The 17,677-nt window shown below is 49.2% G+C and overlaps 1 protein-coding gene across 4 annotated transcripts in view; it reads right to left on the reverse strand.

The window, feature by feature from the left end:
* The window catches only part of LOC144601968 (Y+L amino acid transporter 2-like), an 85,611-nt gene that overhangs the window by 50,320 nt on the left and 17,614 nt on the right, over positions 1 to 17,677 (reverse strand). The window contains exons 1-2 of one of the 4 annotated variants that reach the window (XM_078414619.1): positions 10,777 to 10,903; positions 2,858 to 3,387 (exon numbers count right to left, since the gene is read on the reverse strand). In XM_078414619.1, coding sequence (XP_078270745.1) covers positions 2,858 to 3,302 — 445 coding nt within the window. In that variant the 5' untranslated portion in view covers positions 3,303 to 3,387; positions 10,777 to 10,903. Of the gene's footprint in view, positions 1 to 2,857; positions 3,393 to 4,342; positions 4,392 to 10,776; positions 10,904 to 17,677 lie in introns of those variants that run through there. The other 3 variants (XM_078414630.1, XM_078414639.1, XM_078414649.1) reach the window with 3 other exon arrangements.

A 17,677-nucleotide genomic window follows, 5' to 3' on the forward strand; every position in this document is an offset into this window, starting at 1 on the left:
AGGTGGAAAGACTCTAAGGGGAGTAAGAGACACCTGTGGCTGACAAGGGAAGTCAGGGACAGCATAAAAATTAAGGAGAGGAAGTATAACATAGCAAAGAAGAGTGGGAAGACAGAGGATTGGGACTCTTTTAAAGAGCAACAAAAGTTAACTAAAAAGGCAATACGGGGAGAAAAGATGAGGTACGAGGGTAAACTAGCCAATAATATAAAGGAGGATAGCAAAAGTTTTTTTAGGTACGTGAAGAGGAAAAAAATAGTCAAGGCAAATGTGGGTCCCTTGAAGACAGAAACAGGGGAATTTATTATGGGGAACAAAGAAATGGCAGACGAGTTAAACCGTTACTTTGGATCTGTCTTCACTGAGGAAGATACACACAATCTCCCAAATGTTCTAGGGGCCGGAGAACCTAGGGTGATGGAGGAACTGAAGGAAATCCACATTAGGCAGGAAATGGTTTTGGGTAGACTGATGGGACTGAAGGCTGATAAATCCCCAGGGCCTGATGGTCTGCATCCCTGGGTACTTAAGGAGGTGGCTCTAGAAATAGTGGAAGCATTGGAGATCATTTTTCAATGTTCTATAGATTCAGGATCAGTTCCTGTGGATTGGAGGATAGCAAATGTTATCCCACTTTTTAAGAAAGGAGGGAGAGAGAAAACAGGTAATTATAGACCAGTTAGTCTGACATCAGTGGTGGGGAAGATGCTGGAGTCAATTATAAAAGACGAAATTGCTGAGCATTTGGATAGCAGTAACGGGATCATTCCGAGTCAGCATGGATTTACGAAGGGGAAATCATGCTTGACAAATCTACTGGAATTTTTTGAGGATGTAACTAGGAAAATTGACAGGGGAGAGTCAGTGGATGTGGTGTACCTCGACTTTCAGAAAGCCTTCGACAAGGTCCCACATAGGAGATTAGTGGGCAAAATTAGGGCACATGGTATTGGGGGTAGGATACAGACATGGATAGAAAATTGGTTGACAGACAGAAAGCAAAGAGTGGGGATAAATGGGTCCCTTTCGGAATGGGAGGCAGTGACCAGTGGGGTACCGCAAGGTTCGGTGCTGGGACCCCAGCTATTTACGATATACATTAATGACTTAGACGAAGGGATTAAAAGTACCATTAGCAAATTTGCAGATGATACTAAGCTGGGGGGTAGTGTGAATTGTGAGGAAGATGCAATAAGGCTGCAGGGTGACTTGGACAGGTTGTGTGAGTGGGCGGATACATGGCAGATGCAGTTTAATGTAGATAAGTGTGAGGTTATTCACTTTGGAAGTAAGAATAGAAAGGCAGATTATTATCTGAATGGTGTCAAGTTAGGAGGAGGGGGAGTTCAACGAGATCTGGGTGTCCTAGTCATCAGTCAATGAAAGGAAGCATGCAGGTTCAGCAGGCAGTGAAGAAAGCCAATGGAATGTTGGCCTTCGTAACAAGAGGAGTTGAGTATAGGAGCAAAGAGGTCCTTCTACAGTTGTACCGGGCCCTGGTGAGACCGCACCTGGAGTACTGTGTGCAGTTTTGGTCTCCAAATTTGAGGAAGGATATTCTTGCTATGGAGGGCGTGCAGCGTAGGTTCACTAGGTTAATTCCCGGAATGGCGGGACTGTCGTATGTTGAAAGGCTGGAGCGATTGGGTTTGTATACACTGGAATTTAGAAGGATGAGGGGGGATCTTATTGAAACATATAAGATAATTAGGGGATTGGACACATTAGAGGCAGGAAACATGTTCCTAATGTTGGGGGAGTCCAGAACAAGGGGCCACAGTTTAAGAATAAGGGGTAGGCCATTTAGAACGGAGATGAGGAAGAACTTTTTCAGTCAGAGAGTGGTGAAGGTGTGGAATTCTCTGCCTCGGAAGGCAGTGGAGGCCAGTTCGTTGGATGCTTTCAAGAGAGAGCTGGATAGAGCTCTTAAGGATAGCGGAGTGAGGGGGTATGGGGAGAAGGCAGGAACGGGGTACTGATTGAGAGTGATCAGCCATGATCGCATTGAATGGCGGTGCTGGCTCGAAGGGCTGAATGGCCTACTCCTGCACCTATTGTCTATTGTCTATTATCACCTCCTTATCCATACAATAGACAATAGGTGCAGGAAGAGGCCGTTCAGCCCTTCGAGCCAGCACCGCCATTCAATGTGATCATGGCTGATCATTCTCAATCAGTACCCCGTTCCTGCCTTCTCCCCATACCCCCTGACTCCGCTATCCTTAAGAGCTCTATCTTGAAACCATCCAGAGAATTGGCCTCCACTGCCTTCTGAGGCAGTGAATTCCACAGATTCACAACTCTCTGACCGAAAATGTTTTTCCTCATCTCCGTTCTAAATGGCCTACCCCTTATTATTAAACTGTGGCCCCTTGTTCTGGACTCCCCCAACATTGGGAACATGTTTCCTGCCTCTAACGTGTCCAACCCCTTAATAATCTTATACGTTTCGATAAGATCCCCTCTCATCCTTCTAAATTCCAGTGTATACAAGCCCAGCCGCTCCAGTCTTTCAACGTATGACAGTCCCGCCATTCCGGGAATTAACCTGGTGAACCTACGCTGCACGACCTCAATAGCAAGAATATCCTTCCTCAAATTTGGAGACCAAAACTGTACACAGTACTCCAGGTGCGGTCTCACTAGGGGCCTGTACAACTGCAGAAGGACCTATACTCAACTCCTCTTGTTATGAAGGCCAACATGCCATTGGCTTTCTTCACTGCCTGCTGTACCTGCATGCTACCTTTCAGTGACTGATGCACTAGGACACCCAGATCTCGTTGTACGTCCCCTGTTCCTAACTTGACCTCTTTGCTCCTGCACTTAGCACGGTGTGCGGGTCAGTGTCTCTCACCGATGCAGAAGGCAGCGAGCAGCCGCACGGCGCTGTAGGGGGGCTCGCAGGAAGGGAAGAAGGGCTGGATGAGGTAGTTGGCGAAGGTGATGGCGATGACGGCCTGGCAGGCTGGCTCCACGATCAGAATGGACGTCCAGAGACGCAGGAAGGCCAGGAAGCCCCCGAACGACTCCAGGATGTAGGAGTAGCTGGCCCCGGACTTCTTGATGGTGGTGCCCAGCTCGGCGTAGCACAGCGCCCCGATGACCGAGAACATCCCCCCCACCGCCCAGATGACCAGGGACAGGCCAATGGAGCCGGTGAACCTCAGCACGCCCTTGGGAGAGACGAAAATCCCCGAGCCGATCATGTTGCCGACGATCAGGCAGACGCCCTGGAGCAGGGAGATGTCCTTCTTCAGCCTCACCGCCTCGGGGGCGGCTGCCTTAGGCGCCACCTCCATCAGCGCCGGCGAGGTAGCGGATCGACTCCCGGCCCCGCAACACCAGCGTTACACTCCAGGCCAAGCAAGGCACGTCTCCAGGAACCTGCGCTAAAACAAGTCAGGTACACTGTTAGTTAGGCGCAGAGATACCGCGCGGAAACAGGCCCATCCCGCCCACCGAGTCCGCGCCGACCAGCGATTCCCGCGCACTAGATTTAGATTATAGACAATAGACAATAGGTGCAGGAGGAGGCCATTCGGCCCTTTGAGCCAGCACCGCCATTCAATGTGATCATGGCTGATCATTCTCAATCAGTACCCCGTTCCTGCCTTCTCCCCATACCCCCTGACTCCGCTATCCTTAAGAGCTCTATCCAGCTCTCTCTTGAATGCATTCAGAGAATTGGCCTCCACTGCCTTCTGAGGAGATTAGAGATACAGCACGGAAACAGGCCCTTCGGCCCACCGAGTCCGCGCCGACCAGCGATCTCCGCACACTAGGGACAATTTTTACATTTACCCAATCAATTAACCTACAAACCTGTACGTCTTTGGAGTGTGGGAGGAAACCGAAGATCTCGGAGAAAACCCACGCAGGTCACGGGGAGAACGTACAAACTCCGTACAGACGGCGCCCGTAGTCAGGATCGAACCCGGGTCTCCGGCGCTGCATTCGCTGTAAGGCAGCAACTCTACCGCTGCGCCACCGTGCACCAGCACTTGCCTACGCACACATAGAAACATAGGACAATAGGTGCAGGAGGAGGCCATTTGGCCCTTCGAGCCTGTACGCACCGCCATTCATTGTGATCACGGCTGATCGTCCACAATCAGTAACCCGTTCCTGCCTTCTCCCCATATCCCTCGATTCTGCTAGCCCCAAGAGCTAAATCTAACTCTCTCTTGAAAACATCCAGTCAATTGGCCTCCGCTGCTTTCTGTGGCAGAGAATTCCACAAATTCACAACTCTCTGGGTGAAAAGGTTTCTTCTCACCCAGAGAGAGTTGTGAATTAGGGACAATTTGCGCATATATACCGAGCCAATTAACCGACATACCTGCACGTCTTTGGAGTGTGGGAGGAAACCGAAGATATCCGGAGAAAACCCACGCAGGTCAATAGACAATAGACAATAGGTGCAGGAGGCCATTCGGCCCTTCGAGCCAGTACCTCCATTCAATGTGATCATGGCTGATCATTCTCAATCAGTACCCCGTTCCTGCCTTCTCCCCATACCCCCTGACTCCGCTATCCTTAAGAGCTCTATCTAGCTCTCTCTTGAATGCATTCAGAGAATTGGCCTCCACTGCCTTCTGAGGCAAAGAATCCCACAGATTCACAACTCTCTGACTGAAAAAGTTTTTCCTCATCTCAGTTCTAAATGGCCTACCCCTTATTCTTAAACTGTGGCCCCTGGTTCTGGACTCCCCCAACATTGGGAACATGTTTCCTGCCTCTAACGTGTCCAACCCTTTAATAATCCTATAAGTTTCGATAAGATCTCCTCTCATCCTTCTAAATTCCAGTGTATACAAGCCTAGTCGCTCCAGTCTTTTAACATATGACAGTCCCGCCATTCCAAGAATTAACCGAGTAAACCTACGCCTCACGCCCTCAATAGACCTCAAGGTCACGGGGGGGGGGGTGGGGGGTGGGGGGGGTGGGGAGGACAACTCGTAACCCCCGACACCCTGGACTGGTGCTTCAGTTTCACCCTCGTACTCCAGAGACGTGCAGGTTTGTAGGTTAAATTGTTCCCAGTGTGTAGGATAGATCTAGTGTTGGGTTAACGTGTGATGAGCATTTGACGGCAATGGGCTCGCTGGAGATTAGAAGGGTGGGGGTTGGGGGGAACACCTCATTGAAATTTACCAAATTGTGAAAAGCCTCAGAGTTAAAGGACATTCCTTCAGGAAGATGCGGAGGTTGGTGAATCTGTGGAATCCATTGCCACAGAAGGTTGTGGAGGCCAGGTCAGTGGATATTTTAAAAGGTAGAGGTAGATTTTTAGATTTTTTTTTTTAGATTTAGAGATGCAGCGCGGAAACAGGCCCTTCGACCCACCGAGTCCGTGCCGCCCAGCGATCACCGCACATTAACACTATCCTACACACACTAGGGACAATTTGTTTAAACATTTTACCCAGTCAATTAACCTACAAACCTGTACGTCTTTGGATAGATTCTTGATTAGTGCGGGTGTCAGGGGTTATGGGGAGAAGGCAGGAGAATGGGGTTACGAGGGAGAGATAGATCAGCCGTGATTGAATGGCGGAGTAGACTTGATGGGCCGAATGGCCCAATTCTGCTCCTATCACTTATGAACTGGAGCATGCGAGATCGCTGGTCGGCGTGGACTCGGTGGGCCGAAGGGCCTGTTTCCGCACTACATCTCTAAACCAAACTAAACTTATGATAAGCGTGCAGCGAGATTCTCCATTACTACATGGCCTTATGCATTGGACACTCGTTTTAAGGAATACCAGCCAAAGCATTAGGTCCAAAAAGGATCACCCTCAACCTTTTAACTCCAAGGCTATTTTTGTTCCAAGAGAGTGCAACATCTCAGTATTGGCAATGCACACGATTAAGTTGCCCAACGACAAAGGCACGTTGGCGCAGCGGCAGAGTTGCTGAATCATAGCGCCGGAGACCCGGGTTCCATCCCGAATACAATAGACAATAGGTGCAGGAGGAGGCCATTCGGCCCTTCGAGCCAGCACCGCCATTCAATGTGATCATGGCTGATCATTCTCAATCAGTACCCCGTTCCTAATAGACAATAGACAATAGGTGCAGGAGTAGACTACGGGTGCTGTCTGTACGGATTTTGTACGTTCTCCCCGTGACCTGCGTGGGTTTCCTCCGAGATCTTCGGTTTCCTCCCACACTCCAAAGACGTACAGGTGTGTAGGTTAATTTGGCCTGGTGTAAATGTAAATTGCCCCTAGTGTGTGTCGGGTAGTGTTAGTGTGCGGGGATCGCTGGTCGGTGCGGACTCAATGGGCCCCAAGGACCTGTTTCCACGCTGCATCTCTGACCCAAACTAAACAACAGTCTGAAGAAGGGTCTCGACCCGAAACGTCACCCATACCTTCTCTCATGAGATGCTAACTGACCCGCTGAGTTACTCCAGCAATTTGTATCTACCTTCAATTTGAACCAGCGTCTGCAGTTATTTTCCTACATAAACTAAACAGGAGGTCCCTCCAAATGCCACAGTGCAAATAAAGTGGGTTTACACACACTGTGTAACTCTAGGCTCGAAGTGAGTCACATGTACCTTCTGAACAAATGATCACTGGAGAGTTTCAGACACAAGGCTTAGGTTAGTTTGGAGATACAGTGCTCTTCGGACCACCAAGTCCACACCGCCCAGAGATCCCCGCGCACACTAGGGACAATTTACAATCTCTACCGACGCCAATTAACCTACAGGCCGGTACGTCTTTGGAGCGTGGGCAGAAACCGAAGATCTCGGAGAAAACCCACGCAGGTCACGGGGAGAACGTACAAACTCCGTACAGACAGCACCCTCAGTCGGGATGGAACCCGGGTCTCCAGCGCTGTGAGGCAGCAACTCTGCTGCTGCGCCACCCTGCTGACCTTTGCTTTGACAAACGTGAATATAGTTTTAAAACCTTTGCTGCTCAAATATTTAAATGGGCGGATGCCAATTAAATGCAAATTGCAGTTGTACAGGGCCCTAGTGAGACCGCACCTGGAGTACTGTGTGCAGTTTTGGTCTCCAAATTTGAGGAAGGATATTCTTGCTATTGAGGGCGTGCAGCGTGGGTTTACTAGGTTAATTCCCGGAATGGCGGGACTGTCGTATGTTGAAAGACTGGAGCGACTAGGCTTGTACACACTGGAATTTAGAAGGATGAGAGGGGATCTTATCGAAACATATAAGATTATTAAGGGGTTGGACACGTTGGAGGCAGGAAACATGTTCCCAATGTTGGGGGAGTCCAGAACCAGGGGTCACAGGTTAAGAATAAGGGACAGGCCATTTAGAACTGAGATGAGGAAAAACTTTTTCAGTCAGAGAGTTGTGAATCTGTGGAATTCTCTGCCTCAGAAGGCAGTGGAGGCCAATTCTCTGGATGCTTTCAAGAGAGAGCTAGATAGAGCTCTTAAGGATAGCGGAGTCAGGGGGTATGGGGAGAAGGCAGGAACGGGGTACTGATTGAGAATGATCAGCCATGATCACATTGAATGGCGGTGCTGGCTCGAAGGGCTGAATGGCCTCCTCCTGCACATATTGTCTATTGAATACCACGCACATATAATGCTCAACATTTCTCCATTGTGCAACTTAGGCTCCTGGTTTCTTAGTGACTGATCATTTTATATAATACAACAATTACATCTCCTGTTAAACTAATAAGATAAGAGCAATTCATGCTCGTAATGCAATAAGCTGATAAGTCCACAAGATTCAAGATTCAAGATCTTGATTCAAGTCCACAAGCTGTGGGAGCAGAATTAGTCCATTCGGCCGTATCACAAAATGCTGGAATAACTAAGCAGGTCAGGCAGCATCTCTGGAGAGAAAGAATGGGTGATGTTCTGGGTCGAGACCCTTCTTCAGACTGATGTCAGGGGGGCGGGACAAAGAAAAGATGTAATTCGAGACAGGAAGATAGAGGGAGAACTGGGAAGGGGGAGGGGAAGAGAGGGACAGAGGAACAATCTGAAGTTAGAGAAGTCAATGTTCATACCGCTGGGCTGCAAGACGTTGGTGAGGCCGCATTTAAAGTATTGTGCTCAGTTCTGTGCACCGTGTTATAGGAAAGATGTTGTCAAACTGGAAAGGGTACAAAGAAGATACATGGGGATGTTGCCAGGACTAGGGGGTGTGAGCTATAGGGAGAGGTTGAGTAAACTAGGTAGGAAAAAAAAACTGCAGATGCTGGTTTAAATCGAAGGTAGACACAAAATGCTGGAGTAACTCAGCAGGTCAGGCAGCATCTCTGGAGGGAAGGAACGGGTGACATTTCGGGTCGAGACCCTTCTTTCTCGACCCGAAACGTCACCCATTCCTTCTCTCCAGAGATGCTGCCTGACCCGCTGAGTTACTCCAGCATTTTGTGTCTACCTTTGAGTAGACTAGGACTCTATTCCTTGGAGCGCAGGAGGATGAGGGGTGATCTTCTGGAGGTGTACAAAATCATGAGGAATAGATTGGGTAGATGCACAGAGTCTCTTGGGTAGATGCACAGAGTCTCTTGCCCAGAGTAGGGGAATTGAGGACCAGACGACATAGGTTTAAGGCGAGGGGGAGTTTTAATAGGATCCTGAGGGGTATATTTTTTTCACACAAAGGGTGGTGGGTGCATGGAACGAGCTGCCGGAGGAGATAGTTGAGGCAGGGACTATCATAACGTTTAAGGTACATGGATTGCACAGGATTAGACAATAGACAATAGGTGCAGGAGTAGACCATTTGGCCCTACGAGCCAGCACCACCATTCAATGTGATCATGGCTGATCATTCCCAATCAGTACCCCGTTCCTGCCTTCTCCCCATACCCCCTGACTCCGCTATCCTTAAGAGGTCTATCTAGCTCTCTCTTGAATGCATTCAGAGAATTGGCTCCACTGCCTCCCGAGGCAGAGAATTCCACAGATTCACAACTCTCTGACTGAAAAAGTTTTTTCCTCATCTCCGTTCTAAATGGCCTACCCCTTATTCTTAAACTGCGTGACCCCTGGTTCTGGACTCCTCCAACATCGGGACCATGTTTCCTGCCTCTAACGTGTCCAACCCCTTAATAATCTTATACGTTTGGAGGGATGCGAGCCAAACGCAGAGAGGTGGGTCTGGTGTGGATGGGGCATGTTGGTCAGGTTAGGCCGAGGGGACTGTTTCCACGCTGCGTCACTCTACAGATTAACATCTCAACGCGTGTGGAACCAGGAAGTCTACATTCATTTGACATCCGTCAATGCGCGCTCGAAAAACCAAACCACAAAAAAAGGCGGGCAAAGAACTTGGAGCTGCAGAAGCCGCCAACCCAAATAAGGTCGTGAGGTTAACGGAACCTAGAACAAACAGTACAGTACAGAATGGAACTGCTGACGCAGGTTTCAAATCGAAGACAGACACAAAGTGCTGGAGTAACTCAGCGGGACAGGCAGCGAGCATGTTCAGTTTAGAGAAACAGCGCGGAAACAGGCCCTTCGGCCCACCGGGTCCGTGCCGCCCAGCGATCCCCGCACACTAACCTACACCCACTAGGGACAATTTTCACATTTTACCCCGTCAATTAACCTACATACCTGCACGTCTTTGGAGTGTGGGAGGAAACCGAAGATCTCGGAGAAAACCCACGCGGGTCACGGGGAGAACGTGCAAACTCCGTACAGACGGCGCCCGTAGCCGGGATCGAACACGAGTCTCCAGCGCTGCACTCGCTGTAAGGCGGCAACTCTACCGCTGCGCCACTGTGCCGCCGGGATTGGGAGACGTTTGGGGGGGTCGAGACCCTTCTTTCTCGACCCGAAACAACGTCGCCCCTTCCTTCTCTCCAGAGATCAGAAGAATCAGAATAACCTTTATTGTCATCCAAACAAAAAACAAGTCTTTTGGACAAGATTTCCTCACCCACAGTCCAACAATAAGAGCAATAAAAATAAGCAATGACACACACACACACAATCACAAACCAACACAAAACAAAAAAAAGAAACATCCATCCCAGTGAGTCTCCTCCAGTCACCCCCTCACTGTGTCTGTCCCACTGAGTTACTCCAGCATTTTGTGTCTATGGACAATAGACAATAGGTGCAGGAGGAGGCCATTCAGCCCTTCGGGACAGCACCGCCACTCAATATGATCATGGCTGATCATTCTCAATCAGTACCCCCGTTCCTGCCTTCTCCCCATACCCCCTGACTCCAATAAACCTTAAGAGCTCTCTCTTGAATGCATTCAGAGAATTGGCCTCCACTGCCTTCTGAGGCAGAGAATCCCACAGTTATGGGGAGAAGGCAGGAGAATGGGGGTTTGAGAGGGAGAGACAGATCAAAACCACGATTGAACGGCGGAGTGGACTTGGTGGGACAAGTCTGCCCAAGTCAACTGGCAGTGTGAAGGAGGGTCTGGACACGAAACTTGGCCCCTTTCTTTCTTTCTTTCTTTCATTTCTCCCCACCAGAGACGCTGCCTGTCCCCTTCCAGTCAACTCACTCAAGCCTGTCGTGTGCTGTCGACTTAGAGACTGGTCTCCTGTGCAATTTTGCAATCTTGTGGACAAGCCTGCAGAGGCAAATTTTATTTCTCTCTCTCTCTCTCTCTCTCTCTCTCTCTCTCTCTCTCTCTCTCTCTCTCTCTCGCTCTCTCTCTCTCTCTCTCTCTCTCTCTCTCTCGGGAGATGCGTCGGGGTTGGGTTGGGTTGGGGGGGGGGGGTGGATGGAGAGGGGCAGGGGTTTTGTTTCCACTGTGAAATTTGGAAGAAAAAAATACCCTCCCTCGGCCTTACTTACCCCCTTTCCTCCAACACTGACTCGGTCCTCAGCGTTGCTGTTGCTGTTGCTGTGAGCGTGGAAACAAAATCCCACCCTTCTGAAGACCAGATCACAACGTGCGGCGCTATATACGCCGGCCTCTATCTACGCCGCCACACACACACACACACACGTCCAATGAATGTGGAAGTGGAAATTTAGAACAGGGGACGCCCATCTCCAACTCAGCCCACCCTCAATGCAAGAGGGAGAGAGAGAGAGAGAGAGAGAGAGAGAGACAGACTTCCATCCATCCACTCACTCTCCAGCCCAGCAGAGCTAAGAAGGAAGACCCTTTTGCTTTTACCAACCAACTTGAGCCTGGAATAAACTCAGATGAGGGAGGGAGGGGGAAGGTGATGAGTTGAGACCAGTCTGAAGAAGGGTCTCGACCCGAAACGTCACCCATTCCTTCTCTTCTAAGATGCTGCCTGACCTGCTGAGTTACTCCAGCATTTTGTGTGAATTACTCCAGCATTTTGTGTGAATTACTCCAGCATTTTGTCACCCATTCCTTCACACAAACACACACTCTCTCACACACACACACACTCACTCACACACACTCACTCTCACACACTCTCTCACTCACACTCTCTCTCACTCACACTCACTCTCTCACACTCTCACTCTCACACACACTCACTCTCACACACACACTCTCACTCTCACACACTCTCACACACACACACACTCACACACTCACTCTCACACACACTCTCACACACACTCTCACTCTCACACACACTCTCACACACACACTCTCTCACTCTCACACACACACTCTCACACACTCACTCTCACACACACTCACTCTCACACACTCACACTCACTCTCACACACACACTCTCACACACACACTCTCACTCTCACACACACTCTCACTCTCACACACACTCTCACTCTCACACACACTCTCTCACTCCCACTCTCTCTCACTCCCACTCTCTCTCACTCCCACCCTCTCTCTTTCTCTCTCTCTCTCTCACACGATGCCTATAAAACAAAGCCAGACTCACTCACAGACAGACTCACAGACAGACTCACAGACAGACAGACAGACAGACAGACAGACAGACAGACAGACAGACTCACAGACAGACTCACAGACAGACAGACAGACAGACGAAGAAGGGGAACACAATCCCAAGACTCACCTGAACACGCGGTCCCAACCCCTGCAGTGGTTTTGCAGACTCTCTGCTTCCGTATATAAAGCCCCTCTCTTCCTACAAAGGCGCGACCCGCCAACATTTCACATCTAACAGTTGTTGAAATGTGAAACAATTTCACATCAAAGGGGGAGCATGCAGACTCTGTACACCTCCCCTTAAAGGTGCAGACAGCAAGCGGTCACCGCCACAACACAGACAATAGGTGCAGGCGGAGGCCATTCAGCCCTTCGAGCCAGCACCGCCATTCAACGAGACCACGGCTGATCACCCACAATCAGTACCCCGTCCCTGCCTTCCCCCCCATACCCCTTGATTGCTTTACCCCTAAGAGCCAAATCTAAGTCAAGTCAAGTCGTTTATTTGTCACATACACATACACGATGTGCACTGAAATGAAAGTGGCAATGCCTGCAGATTGTGCAAAAAACAAATTACAATTACAGCATATAAATTAAAATTAATACAGAAAAAAAATTCTCTCTTGAAAACATCCAGTGAATTGGCCTCCACTGCCTTCTGAGGCAGAGAATTCCACAGATTCACAACTCTCTGGGTGAAAAAAAACGTTCTCATCTCGGTCCTAAAAGACTTCCCCCTTATCCTTAAATTGTGACCCCTTGTTCTGGACTTCCCCAACATTGGGAACAATCTTCCTGCATCTAGCCTGTCCAACCCCTTAAGGATTTTGTAAGTTTCTATAAGATCCCGCCTCAATCTTCTAAATTCCAGTGAGTACAAGCCAAGTCTATCCAGTCTCTCTCCGTCCGGCGCGGCCTGGAACGTGGCAACTTCAACAGCCTGACCGCGGGAGAAGACGGCAGGGGAAGAGAAAAGACAATAGACAATATGTGCAGGAGTAGGCCATTCGGCTGACCATTCTCAATCAGTACCCCGTTCCTGCCTTCTCCCCATACCCCCTGACTCCGCTATCCTTAAGACTCTATCTAGCTCTCTCTTGAATGCATTCAGAGAATTGGCCTCCACTGCCTTCTGAAGCAGAGAATTCCACAGATTCACAACTCTCTGACTGAAAAAGGGTTTTCCTCGTCTCCGTTCTAAATGGCCTACCCCTTATTCTTAAACTGTGGCCCCTGGTTCTGGACTCCGGGGGGACATTCTGGCCTTCCATCACAGTGAGGAGGTGACTGGAGGAGACTCACTGCAATGGATGTTCTTTTTTTTGTTTTTTTGTGTTGGTTTGTGATTGTGTGTGTTATTGCTTATTTTTATTGCTCTTAATGTTGGACTGTGGGTAATGGAATTTCGTCCAAAAGACTTGTTTTTTTTGGATGACAGTAAAGGCGATTCTGATTCTGATTCTGATTCTGAAGTTGGGAGGTCATGGTACAGCTGTAGGAGGAGCTGGTGAGACCACTGTTGAAGTGGTTCAGTTCTGGTCATTCTGCAAGAGGTTTGACCTCTTAAGCTGGAAGTAATGCAGGGAAGAGTTGCTGATGTATCTTCGGAATTGTTATGATTGGCAAACAGAGGTCAATGTAATTTCTACAAGTTAGAGTCACAGAGTGATACAGCGTGGAAACAGGCCCTTCGGCCCAACTTGCCCACACCGGCCAACAATGTCCCAGCTACACTAGTCCCACCTGCCTGCGTTTGGCCCACATCCCTCCAAACCTGTCCTGTCCATGTACCTGAAGATAGACACGGAAGAAGGGTCTCGACCCGAAACGTCGCCCATTCCTTCTCTCCAGAGATGCCGCCTGTCCCGCTGAGTTACTCCAGCATTTTGTGTCTATCTTCGTTGTAAACTAGCGCCTGCAGTTCCTTCCTACACTATCCATGTACCTGTCCAGTTGGCGTGGACTCGGTGGGCCGATGGGCCTGATTCTGTGCTGTGTCTCTAAAGTATACCAGCCATGAATTAGATTCATATTGATGTCATTTTATGTTCTTTGCCATCAACTATCCCCTGATAGATGCAAAATGCTGGAGTAACTCAGCGGGTCGGGCAGCATCTCTGGAGAGAAGGAATGGGTGACGTTTCGGGTCGAGACCCTTCTTCAGATGCTGGTTTAAACCTTGGATAGACACAAAATGCTGGAGTAACTCAAGAGGTCAGGCAGCATCTCTGGAGAGAAGGAATGGGTGACCCTTCAGGTCGTGACCCTTCCTCAGACTGGAACTGCAGGTGGCAGGTTTACATGCAAAGACCCAAGTGCTGGAGTAATTCAACTTGGTCAGGCAGCATCTCTGGAGAGAAGGAATGGGTGACGTTTCGGCTCTGAAACGTCACCCCTTCCTTCTCTCGGGAGATGCCGCCTGTCCCGCTGAGTTACTCCAGCATTATGTGTCCATCTTCGTTGTAAACCAGCGCCTGCAGTTCCTTCCTACACTATCCAACGTACCTGTCCAGTTGGCACGGACTCGGTGTGCCGATGGGCCTGATTCCGTGCTGTATCTCCAAAGCAAACTAAAGTGTTCCCTGATCCCACCACCACTCAGTTGCTCATTAGGGACTATTTACAGCGGCCAATTAACCCACCAGTTACCCGACCGAAAACCTCAGGGGCGTTCCACCCCTTACAATGAAGCTTCTGCCTGTCTTATTTATGCAGTGTCTGAAACACCATTGTAATCTGAATTGGAGGGTATCATTGTTCCACTGAACCCAAGCTAATATTTTGCTTGGCACTTCAGTAAATACACCTCCATTTAAGCCTCAGGAAAATAAACAATTAAGTCACACTCTTAACATTTTTACCTAACTTATTCAAATATCTGTTCTCTTTCTGAAGAAATATTTTTATTGCTTCCCGAACCTCTGTCGACTGAACAGCGATCTACCACCTTAGAAACATAGAAACAGAGAATTCCACCATGGAGCCCATCGGATGGTCTTTGATAGGACTTTGCTGGCTTGATCTGGCACCAAACATTATTTTTTTTAGAGATACAGCGCGGAAACAGGCCCTTCGGCCCACCGGGTCCGCGCCGCCCAGCGATCCCCGCACATTAACACTATCCTACACGCACTAGGGACAATTCTTTTTACATATTACCCAGTCAATTAACCTACAAACCTGTACGTCTTTGGAGTGTGGGAGGAAACCGAAGATCTCGGAGAAAACCCTCGCAGGTCACGGGGAGAAGGTACAAACTCCGTACAGACGGCGCCCGTAGTCGGGATCGAACCTGAGTCTCCGGCGCTGCATTCGCTGCAAGGCAGCAACTCTACCGCTGCGCCACCGTGCCGCCCGTTATTCCCTTACCATGTGCCTGCGCACTGCGAACGGCTCGATTTTAATCGTGCGTTGCTTTTCCGCTGACTGGTTGGCGCGCGGCTTTTCACTGTACCTCGGTACAGGTGGCTTTCAAGTAAACTGCACTCTACAATCTACATCAACGGCGTCACCTTAACTTGCTGCAACGCTCATTTAATCTGGGGGGGTTTGGGAGGAGTTTGGTTTTCGTTGGTAGATACAGCGCGGAAACAGGCCCTTCGTCCCGCCGAGTCCGTGCCGGCCAGCGGTCCCCCTCCCCCCGTTCACCAGCTCCATCCTACACATATAAGGGTAGATTTGCAGAAGCTAATTGACCGACAAACCTGCATGGACACCTCCCCATCCACATCGGTGATGCTGAGGTTGAAAGGCTCAGCAGCTTTAAGTTCCTCAGTGTGCACATCACTGAGGACCTTTCCTGGACACTGCACACGGACACAATAACAAAGAAGGCCCGCCAGCGGCTCTTTTTCCCGAGAAGACTGAGGAAGTTTGGCATGAACGCCAGCATCCTCACAAACTTCTACAGATGCACAGCATCTGCAGTTTCTCGTGTCACCATTCCACCAGCCCATTGGATTTCACGGACGGTGCAAACTGCAGTGGTGTGTGTGTCTAAATCACCACCATTCATAACAATTCTCACATCCATCCTATTTTCAGCCAAACGTAATGACCACCATTGATGTCAATTTCCCAGAGTATAGTTCAGACACTAAATCCATCAATAGATAGACACAAAATGCTGGAGTAACTCAGCGGGTCGGGCAGCATCTCTAGAGAGAAGGAATGGGTGACGTTTCGGGTCGAGTCTCTTCCTCAGACTAAATTGGTGATCAATTTCCAACGTTCTCTCGACTCTGGATCAGTTCCTGTGGACTGGAGGGTAGCCAACGTAACCCCACTTTTTAAGAAAGGAGGGAGAAAGCAAACGGGGAATTACAGACCAGTTAGCCTTACATCGGTGGTGAGGAAGATGCTGGAGTTGATTGTTCAAGATGTTACAGCAGTACAGGCAGTGACTAGTTGGGTGCCGCAAGGCTCGGTGCTGGGTCCTGTCACATCTCCGCCTCAGATAGACAATAGACAATAGACAATAGGTGCAGGAGGAGGCCATTCAGCCCTTCGAGCCAGCACCACCATTCAATGTGACCATGGCTGATCATCCACAATCAGTACCCCGTTCCTGCCTTCTCCCCGTACCCCCTGACTCCGCTATCCTTAAGAGCTCTATCTAGCTCTCTCTCGAATGCATTCAGAGAATTGGCCTCCACTGCCTTCTGAGGCAGAGAATTCCACAGATTCACAACTCTCTGACTGAAAAAGGTTTTTCCTCATCTCCGTTCTAAATGGCCCACCCCTTATTCTTAAACTGTGGCCCCTTGTTCTGGAGTCCCCCAACATTGGGAACATGTTTCCTGCCTCTAACGTGTCCAACCCCTTAATAATCTTATATGTTTCGATAAGATCCCCTCTCATCCTTCTAAATTCCAGTGTATACAAGTTTAGTCGCTCCAGTCTTTCAACATACGACAGTCCCGCCATTCCGGGAATTAACCTAGTAAACCTACGCTGCACTCCCTGCACAATAATAATGCAGACACAATCTGTATAAGTTATATTACTTAGTTTCTATGTTTATTGTCTTTCCTGACTGCAACCTCCGGCCTTGCAGTACACAGCTAGCCACCTTACCAGTCTCCAGTCACCTAGTGCAGGAAAATAACTGCAGATGCTGGTACAAATCGAAGGTATCACAAAATGCTGGAGTTACTCAGCGGGTCAGGCAGCACCTAGGAGAGAGGGAATGGGAGACCCTTCTTCAGAGTTTAGCAACAAGCTCTCTGGCTGCACCCCTTCTGTGATTCCCCCTGCCCTCCAACTCTACGACCACGTTTTGACCCAGTCTGAAGAAGGGTCTCGACCCGAAACGTCACCCATTCCCTCTCTCCGAGATGCTGCCTGACCCGCTGAGTTACTCCTGCATTTTGCGATACCTCCAGTCACCTGATACACAGGTCACGATATTTGCATGTCATCATCGTGACTCATCGTCATGACATCCCTCCTTCACCTGAATCAAACTTTTAATTGCTGTGTTCTTTCCCCCGATTAAACAATTCTTTACTCTTAAAGATTTTTTTCCCCTTAATACAAATAATGACTTGTAAGCTACCTTTAGCCTCTAAACAAATGTCATATAATTACTAAACAAAACTATAACCATTCACAAAATGTTGGGGTAATATTCACAAATGGAAGGTGTTTATTTCACAAAATGCTGGGGTAACTCAGCAGGTCAGGCAGCATCTCAAGAGAGAAGGAATGGGCGACGTTTCGGGTCGAGGCCCTTCTTCAGTCTGCAGTCTCGACCCGAAACGTCACCCATTCCTTCTCTCCTGAGATGCTGCCTGACCTGCTGAGTTACCCCAGCATTTTGTGAAATAAACACCTTCCATTTGTAC

This window comes from Rhinoraja longicauda, chromosome 2 (genome assembly GCF_053455715.1).
Source record: "Rhinoraja longicauda isolate Sanriku21f chromosome 2, sRhiLon1.1, whole genome shotgun sequence".
NCBI lineage: Eukaryota > Metazoa > Chordata > Chondrichthyes > Rajiformes > Arhynchobatidae > Rhinoraja > Rhinoraja longicauda.